Below are 10472 nucleotides of genomic sequence, written 5' to 3'. Positions count from 1 at the left end.
ATCGAAGCGTTTTTTTTTATAGTGATTTTAATCACTGTCAGACATCATTATACTTGATCCAACTATGCCACGTCGCCACTGTACCACGACCCCCCTGTGCTGGGTTTTTTAATATTGAGTGGAGGAAGATCGTGGGAGAGTAATGCGTAATGATAAAAATAAAAAAAAACTAGCATTACTAAATTATTGAATAATTCAACTTCATTTCTAAATCTAATTACTATAAAAATTATTTTTCAGTATTATACTTATAAATCATTAAAATTTAATGAAACTTACATTTAATGTAAATTTCATTCACATAATATTTATGAAATAGGGAACCCCATCACTGCAATCTCTCCTTTATACGATATTTTAAATTAAAGTACAAATGTATGTCAGATAAAAAATNCGATATTTTAAATTAAAGTACAAATGTATGTCAGATAAAAAATATAATCCATTAAAAAAAAAATTTTAATAATGCATACATTCTTCAAAAAGTTATAGCAATATAAAGTTGAAAAAAAATATGAAATTGAACATTTTAACACAATAATAACATATTTTTTAAATACGGCAGCCATTGGCACATAGTATATCAGTCATATATCAGTTACAGTTGTAACATAAGCTTTAATCCAACATATATGTTCGACCTCGGAATATTAAAATTAAACACTATCTATAGATTTGCATTGAAGCGCTTTTATTTTGATAGTGATTTTAATCACTGTCAGATATCATTATACTTAATCCAACTATGCCACGTCACCACTGTGCCAGGACCCCCCTGTGCTGGTTTTTTTAACAATATGATGCTATAACTTTTTAAAAAATGCATGAATCAATTCTATTCTTTAAAAATAAATACTTTATATTTACCTCTTTCATTCGACATACTTTTTTTTAAAATCGGACCATTTCCCTTTATACAGGGGGGGTGCAAACCTTTTAAAATGCGTATAGAAAGTAGAACTTTTTCAACTTAACTTTTGAAAATGTTCCGGAAAGACTGACACTTTTATATATATCTTAAATTAAAGCTTATGTAATATACTTTAATTTGAAAAAAAAAAATTTGACCTCTGGACTTGTCTTCGTGGTGAAAACGGACATCAAAGTTAAAGAAAAACGTACGATTTCCGTGAAAAAATTCTCGATTTTATATGTTATATTATTTAATTTATATTTTTTATAACTTTTGGAAAAATGTATGGATCAATATTATTATTTTTTTATAATAAATATTTATATACCCTTTTCATCTGGCATGCTTTTTTTGTAAATCGGATCATACCCCTTTAATGAAATAGATATCATCTATACTTGTTCCATCTATTCCTCGTCCACACTGTGTCTCGACCCCACTGTGCTACCGTTTGTTTTAAATCTACATATTGTCCTGATGTTTTTTTTTATAATCATGTTCCTTGCATAAGTGGTTGGTGACCCAACTCTACTTATTGCAAGGGAGCCATGAGTGTGGCGACTCCACAAACCGTTGCGTGGCCCAAGTCGTTACCTCTCAAATTTAAATAAAATCACATAAAATAGTACATGTAAATAATTTTAATAATATTGACGACTTTTTACAAAAAGATTTTTCTGGCTTGAATAATTTGTCAGCAAATATTTAGTTAGTTGAATAATTCTAAATTAAAAAATTAAAGACATTTATTAATTTACGCCAGATGTTTTATCATAAATATTTATCTTATTATTTATAAATATAAAACAGAACGAATACGTGTCTTCTAACTCTTTATCAAATTATATTTTTTTCAAGAAATTTCAATCATAATTGTTTTACAATGTTTTCATTAAAACTTTACAAGTTTGGCATTTTATTATTTCATATGATTTTATATACAAAAGCAGAAAAAGGTTTAAAAAAATCATTAATTCAGTTAGATACATTACTAATGTTTTCGGGATGGAAAAATTTAAATGATTTGATCTTTATAAACTATTACAGTAGTTATCATTATCCTCATACTCTGATTGAAATACCTACACATATCGATAAATGCAATCAAAAAGTAAGAGCCTTGACTATATATCTTGGATGTACATATGCAAAAGTTATGAATAATCTTTTTTCAGTTATTAGCAACGTTATACAAAATTGTGAAAATATAATTAAAGAAGAGAAACGCTTAATAAATGGATACATTTGCACAGAAAAATTCGTAAGCATAATATCCAAAGTAGTTGTTCCAATGACCACATTGATGAAAGGAGCCATGGACGCTCTAGATTTATTGCATAAAAGACCATGGGTTACTATTGATAAACCACCCTATATATTCAGCTCTTTATTTGAGAGAATAGAAAATATCCTTAACCAATTAAACAAACTAACTTTAACTCGTTATAATATATCTTCATACTTGGAGGCATTAAAATATATATATTCATTTTCTGAAAAAGTAATATTTGATATAAACAATGAATCTACATTGTATTGTAATTTTGTAACTTATGATATAAATTATTTATGGAACAAATGGGTTCAAGAGCATAAAGTCATCATTGGACAAAGTGAAAAATTAGTATTTTTAGAATTCATAAGTAGAAAAATTAAGGGTTATGTCAGTACAGTAATTAAAGAAAAGTATTTTAAACTCGGATTTAAATTTGATCCAATCACTGAAGAAACATTTATACCAATACCGCAGGAGCTAATTGAACTAGGTATTTAAAATGAAAAAAAAATAATAATAATTTAAAATTAATGTCTTATACATATTTTTATGAATTTAGAATTAGAATTTAAAGTAACAGATGCAACATAACCTCCAACGCCAATACAAGTAGAAAATCAATAAGTGTTTATTATTTATATTTATACTTTATAACTAATCAAAATTAAATAATTATTTCATAAATCTTTGAATAATAATTATTCAATGATATTAATAATTATTATTAAAACAATAATTTGATTCGTATTTTAGTTTGTTATCCCTTATAATATTAGTATATAGTATGATCACAGATAAAAAAATAAAATGGTGCACTTTTTGATTTATTGATAACTTTAGATTTACCCGAACCTACCTGAAATCAGTGACACAACGCCTTATTGTCGTGGTGTAAAATTCAATTAACGGCTAGCGTCCAAAAGCCGCCGAAATAATAACTTATCAGTCATCTTCGTGACACCTCCTTTTACTTATCGGGCAACTTTATCGATTCTTCACAACGTTCTTTTACTCTTTGTCTTAATTGTGTTTACCAGCAACTGAATATTATAATTATTGATGGCTCCGTGTCACCACCAGTGAATCTAAAGTCGTGTACTTTGTTTCTTTTTTTTTTGCGTTTAAGCATCAACCTACCCTCAACAATTGGCTCCCCGGCTTGGATCTTAACCGGATTAACTTTAAGGTAAGAAAACCATTAGCTGACTTGATTTTTATTTTATTGTTTTTTTTTTATATATATAAAAGAGACAGCTAGGTTTCCTTATCCGTTTTTGTGCTACGGTTTATTTTAAATTTTTAGTTTACTGTTAAGCGCAGTGCATTACCCACCCGGTCATATAAATACTATCTACTTCGCGAATAGTAGATTTCCAACTTCGGTGTATTTTTAAACACGATAAAAGTGGATTTCTAGCGATTACGTATTTACACAAATACGCGCACTGACGACCTTGAGTCGCACATCGCCGCGAACTCAACCGTTTATCTGTTTCGATAATCCACTAGGCAGGTAGGGTGATCATATACGTTATCATACCATAGCGATCGTTACATCTAACAACCGGGTCCCATAAAATCGTTTGTATTATTATTTCCGTCCTTCACAATCATAAAGATTATACGACTCCTATCGTAATAATTTCTTTTTCATATACTATTTAGTATCGTATGTGCCATACTACAATAGTTGCACAACAACAATAATAATAATACAAACGACCGGCATTGTTGACGTTCATACGCGAACACATAGTGCGTATTATCGCGATCGACGACATCGTATTTCTGAATAACAAAAATAAATAAGGGCTTGCGTTTCATTTATTTATTTTTGTTAATTTTCGCAAAATACGGTAAGGAACGTTCACTATGTCAGGTAAAACATTGTCTCAAATGAATCATTGGGAATTATTGCGCGAATGCGCTTATAGACAGCTAAATGGACCCACGACGAAAAGCGATATAAAAGCGATAAAGCGGACCAACCGGTTAACCTGGCGCTAGAGGATTCCGAAACAGAGTCTCTACACGAATGGTCCCAGGTAACCGGTCGCCCCAACGGTAGTGTGAACGCAGCGTATAGGGATGACATGTATATGGTGCGTTCAATATCCCACGCAACGGAGGAGATAGGCGCGTTAAGACAAAGTTTACGCGATATATCTCTTAACACACGCATGGAAGCGCGCATGTCAGAAGTAGAGAGAGCACTGTCCCGCATTACGCAGGAGATCTCACACAATTACAAGTCGCGATTTAAATAACGAGTCCATACGTAATCCGTTCGCCACTGCACAGATGACGCGAGAAACGGCGGAAACCAACCGTACTAGTTACGCATCGCCCGACCCGCGTCCCCACCCCCCGACCAGGTCGATTTTGCGGAGCCGATCACTGGCAAAGCGCATGTCCTAATAGACCGACAGTGCCGGGAATGGACAGTAGCCACGGAGAAACTAGTCCATTCTCCGGGCTTTCAAATACAGTTTCGTCCAAATCATCATATCAATCAGCGCGCCGACCAAACCGCCCGTTCATTCAACATTGGTAACAAAAACGAATGCGCTTTTTGCGATCAAAATTACACTATTTTATATAACCTTAAAAACAACCACACCACTTTCACATCAACTTCACCATCACCCCTACAACCCTACTGTCATTATAGTGGTCATGCTGTAGCACCACAACTCACCACCAGCACACCCCTCATCCACAATGAGGACCACAAGGTTATTCAAAATACTTGTTATACGATCGTAGACGCAATAGGTAACGATTATAGCGCGATTCGGGCCAACGATATGTTGGTCACCGTGGGGGGAGGGGAATACGGCAGGAACGGCCTACCCGCTTATGGCAATTAATACTGCCGGCGAACAAACCGTTTCAATGCCCCCCGTTCGAACCGCTAACCACCTGATTACAGCCGCACAAACACGTCCGCGTAAAATAACTACTCCCGCTTTGGAGCTGGAATTTGACAACGGCTTTGTGACGGCCTTACTTGACTCTTAAGCGCAAAAATCGTATACCACTCGAGCAATAGCTCACAAATTTGGAATTGTACACAACGGACAAACATCCCCAGTTAGGTCTGCTGACGGTCACACAGCAGACACGGCCGGCACAGCTACATTTATAACAAAAATTGCGGATCTACAAGTAAAGTTCACGGCTGTTATTTTAGAGAATCTGTACTGTGACGTACTCCTGGGACACGACTTTCTAACAGAACAGGAAGTCTCCTGGGACTACGCTGCAGGTACAATTCACTTGGGCGTGACGCGACGCACTACAGCTTGTTGGAAAGCGACATACGTTACCCAATGTAGATCTATCAACACTAGATATAGCAGGCGACCCACACACGCGCGAACAGTTAGTGAAAAACTGCGCTACGTTTTTAATGATACGGTGGGGCGCACAACGGTCGTTGAACACACATCACTCACTTTACTAGTGCCAGCCCGAAAATAGAGGCTGACACCACCATCCTTAGCATCAAACATGGAGGAGATATCATTTTTAACAACAAAATAGCGGTAACAACAATAACGGCAGCAACAGCACAGTAACAGCAACAACAACAATATTAGCAGCGGTAACAACATCCAAATCAGCAGCGGTGAAACAGCGAACAGGGGAGGAACCCATGGAATTGGAATACACGCACTCACCCTTTAGATCACCCAATAAACAACGTGAGTTTTGAAGCCTTCACTGCGATACGCGTTTACCTTTTTTTGCGACGTAAGTCGTGTCACAACATATAAGGAATTTATTTATTGTACAGCGCCTTTAACTATAATTATTGTATCAAATAATTGGTGATGCGTGTAACACGCGAGTCAATGCATATTAATGGATTTGCGAAAATTTAAACATTTTCAATGTACTATTTATTGTTATATATTGTATCTATCTTTGATCTACTACATTTAATCTTTAATCTATCAGTCTTTTTAACTCTATTGCAGATTAAATAATTCGATTCTATCTAATGTGCTACTACACATTTACTACCACGACTTTTTAAGATTAACGTTCAGAAACATTTTGTCTTCAAAATGATCCTAATATATTCGAGCATATTTAAGGACAACGTTCTTGTCAGTAAGTTCGGGAACACAATTCTCAATTCACATCGCACATCTAGAAGCCTAGAAAAATATAACATTATAAAATACTTTTTGTGATATATTAAAAAATTAATTATTAGTTAAAAAAATACAACAAAATACCGAAATTAATTTAAATATTCATACCTTCAAAGTCCTAAATGTACCGAATTTCTATTTTTACAGCATTTCACATCACATTTGCAATATGAAATACTTTTTTTATTGTTCATAATTTTACAACAAACTGCGCAAAAAAAATAGTGCAAAAATTAACAATAAATAAATAAATTTCAAATATAAAATAAGATATCCGTACTCCAAATTTCAAAGGTGAATCGGAACTGGAAAGTGTTGGTAAATTTGGCGCGCTTACAACGGCATCATAACAAGCAATAGAAGTCAGGAATGCATTGTTGAAAGACAATAATTTCTCATAAAGACTTTCTTTTCAAAATACAACTATATAACGGTTATAAAATATATTTAAGAGTTGCATACATTTTAATATTTCTCTTGTCAAAGACATTACCCTCAAAAATTGATTAAAATACCCTCATCTCCGTAAATGGGGGAAATCTCCCAAAAAATTACAATTTTAAAAACCCAGCACAGGGTGGTCGCGGCACAGTTGTGACGTGGTATAGTTGGATCAAGTATAATGATATATGACAGTGATTAAAATCACTATCAAAAATAAACGCTTCGATGCAAATCTTTAGATAGTGTTTAATTTAAAAAAAATTGGTGTTTTATTCCAAAAGCTACTTGATCTGCTGGTTCCTTAATATCTCGATTAAGATAAAGTATGTCGAATGAAAAAGGGTTTATTAAAAAATATTATTTCTCATAAAAAAATTGTGTGGATCCATAAACTTTTCAATAAGTTATAGCATTATAAAGTTAAATATAATATAAATAATAAAATCGAGAATTTTCACACGAAAATAGCATTCGGTAGCCATTTTCGCCGTGAAGACAAGTCCAGAGGTCAAATTTTTTTTTTTCAAATTAAAGTATATTACATTAGCTTTAATTTAAGATATATATAAAAGTGTCAGACCTTCCGGAACATTTTCAAAAGTTATGTTGAAAAAGTAAATTTTTTGTGAAAAAGTTGTCATTTTAAATCCCCCCCTGTGGGCAGAAAAAAGGTCAAATTTACAAAAAAAATATACCAAATAATAGATAAAGACATTAAGCATCTATATAAAAAAAATTTATATTGATATGGTCATTTTTGAAAAAGTTACAGCAGTTTTTAGTAAAAAAAATTGAAAAAATTTCGAAAATTAGCGATTTTTAAATTTGTAATTTTTTTGGAGGTTTCCCCCATTTACGGGGAACGAGGGAAATTTTTTCAATTTTGAAGGGTAATGTCTTCGACTAGATACAATTTGTGATCTTTTGACGTATCGTTGAAAGAAATCCGTTCGGTGAGAGCTGAGAAAAAGTGGTAACAGACACAAAAAAAAAACACACATCATAGTAAAACCAATACCTTCTCAGCTTCGCATCGAAGCTAAAATCGGTCATTTGCACATAGAAGATAGATCGTCGGGACAAAATTTTTTTTTTATTTTATAGTACATATAATCAGCTTTATTTTATATATGTTTAAAGGACGCAGTATTTCCGGAACACTTTCAAAAGTTAAGTTGAAAAAGTTCTATGTTTTATACAATGTTTCAAGTTTTGAACGCTCCCTATATAAGGGGAAATTATCCAATTTTAATAAAAAGTATGTCAAATGAAAGATGTACGTATAATGTATTTAAAAAATAAATTGTGTTGATACTTACATTTTTTGAAAAGTTATATCATTTTTAAGTTGAAAATTTAAAATCGAAAATTTTAACACAAAAATAGCGTTTTTTTAACTACGGCAGCCGTTTCCATGAAGAAAATAAAGTGTCGGGACAAATTTTTTTTTTAATTTTATATTACATATAATAAGCTTTAATTTTATATATGTTTAAAGGCCGCAGTATTTACGGAACATTTTCAAAAATTAAGTAGAAAAAGTTAGTTTTTGTAAAAAGTTGCCATTTTAAAATCACCACAGTGTGCAGGTTAAGTGTTAAATTTTCAAAAAAATGATATTAAATGAAAAAAATATATCTAAGGTTTTAGTATATAAAAAAATTATGTTGATTTGTTTATTTTTGAAAAAGTTATGGAAGTTTTAAGAAAAGAAAGAGAAAAAAATGACAAAATTTACCGATTTTAAAATTTGTAATTTTTTTGGATATTTCCCCCATTTGCGGGAAATGAGGGAAAATTTTTCAATTTTTAAGGTTAATATCTTCAACTAGATACGATTTGTGATCTTTTGACGTATTGTTGAAATAAATCAGTCCAGTGAGAGCTGAGAAAAAGTAGTGACAGACACAAAAAAAAAAAAATAAAAAAAAAATAAACACATCATGGTAAAATTAATACCTTCTCAGCTTCGCATCGAAGCTAAAATCGGTAATTTTCAACACTTTTTCAATTTTTTTTTCTTAACACTGCCATAGCTTTTTTAAAATTGAACAAATTAATATAATTTTTTGTTTATAGATACCTTAGGTATTTACCTAAGGTATCTATTTAATATTTTTTTGTCAACATTTGACCCTTTATCTGCTCACAGAGTGGGTTTCAATATGGCAACTTTTTCAACTTAACTTTTGAATATGTTATATATATATCTTAAATTAAAGCTTATATAATATACTTTATTATTTGAAAAAAATTGACATCTGGACTTGTTTTCATGGTGAAAATGACTAACGTATTCAAAAATATGTTATTTTCTATTATTAAAAATATTGGTTTTGTATTTTATTTTATTTTAAAACACTTGATAAGGGGAGTACACTGATTTTCATAAAAATATATAAATAAGAAATTCTTGAGTTGTGACAAATTATCTATTTTAAGTAAAATAATATGTAATAAATAACACAAATTGAGTAATAAACAGATAACAGTAAAATGTCGTAACACTTCTTGCATTAATAGATGAATTAAATTTAATATAAAAGGGCATAAAAACTGTCAATCTCTCACACTACTACTTCATCTTATGAACTTTCAACGGATTCAAGAAGTGGCTTGATAAAATACCATTTTACATAGAAAATTGAACTATATTCATTTTTTCGACATTAGTCCTGATATCATTAAGGTAAATTCATATTCTACAAAAAAATCCATAAGGTTAAAAGTTAAATATAATAAGTGCATAAATTAAGTAGGAAACCAGAAAAAATAAAGTGATCTCTAGAATAAAATATTGTCTAAATAATTAAAGAGAATCAATAACGTTTATACGAAGTTAGCCAGCCTAGTCTAATCTTTGAATGGGTTACCTTTGTAGTCAATACTAATAAAGACTCTCTTGCGAAGATAGAGAAGCCACTTGTGGTTCCTATACTACTCGAGGTATTTATTGACTCGACTCACAAGTAGCACAAGCCTACATAACTATTGGTACGAGTAGCGTTGTTGATGATCTATGTGTGATAATTAATCACAATAATTTCTATTTCAAATTATTATTATATTAATAAATTTTCAAACATCACTTTGCATTTTTATATTTTACATCTTCTCATTAACCCCCGTACTCATATCCCGAGAGATAATTATATTATATCATTTTTTATTCAATAAATATTATAGTAACTCAACTATTCTCATGCTCATACAATACCGACAATTAACAAATAATTTTAATAAATTTATTCTTAAATATTATTAATAAATCTTTTTAATAAAATTTCTTTTTTTTGAGTTACTAAACTTGTACCGTGTTTAACGATACACAGAAAGTTGGAATCTCCTATTTTGCGCCGTGGATAGTATCTATATGACCGGGTGGGTAATGCACTGCGCTGAACAGTAAACTAAAAGTTTAAAATAAACCGTAGTACAAAAACGGACAAGGAAACCTAGCTGTCTCTTTTATATATATAAAACATAGTTGGGTCCAGATAGATTTAATCTGACAGTGATTAAAATCACTATCATAAGAAACGCTTCGATGCAAATCTGTAGATAGTGTTTAATTTTAAAAAATTGATGGATAATTGCAAAATTAACATCAACTTCTATTAAAATAAAATACAAAACCCATAATTTTAATACAAAAATAGCATATTTTTGAATACGG

The 10472-nt window shown here is 31.3% G+C and overlaps 1 protein-coding gene across 3 annotated transcripts; it reads left to right on the top strand.

Annotated features, from left to right (window-relative positions):
* The first annotated feature begins 1757 nt into the window (after positions 1–1757).
* On the top strand, positions 1758–6344 carry LOC126909085 (uncharacterized). 3 transcript variants are annotated; one of them, XM_050691470.1, is made up of 4 exons: positions 1758–2024; positions 2089–2679; positions 2749–3375; positions 6173–6344. In XM_050691470.1, exons 1-3 carry the CDS (start codon positions 2012–2014, stop codon positions 2778–2780), a joined length of 636 nt encoding a protein of 211 aa, XP_050547427.1. In that variant the 5' UTR covers positions 1758–2011; the 3' UTR covers positions 2781–3375; positions 6173–6344. The 3 variants fall into 3 exon arrangements, with proteins under 3 accessions (XP_050547427.1, XP_050547425.1, XP_050547426.1); XM_050691468.1 differs by having other exon boundaries at positions 1758–2679; positions 6173–6342; XM_050691469.1 differs by lacking the exon at positions 6173–6344 and having other exon boundaries at positions 1758–2679; positions 2749–3418.
* The last annotated feature ends 4128 nt before the right edge of the window (positions 6345–10472 follow it).

The sequence above is a fragment of the Daktulosphaira vitifoliae genome, unplaced genomic scaffold (assembly GCF_025091365.1).
Source record: "Daktulosphaira vitifoliae isolate Bord-2020 unplaced genomic scaffold, ASM2509136v1 Scaffold_113, whole genome shotgun sequence".
Lineage (NCBI taxonomy): Eukaryota > Metazoa > Arthropoda > Insecta > Hemiptera > Phylloxeridae > Daktulosphaira > Daktulosphaira vitifoliae.
Note: the sequence above shows the minus strand (reverse complement) of the source record. Positions and strands in the feature narration are given on the sequence as shown.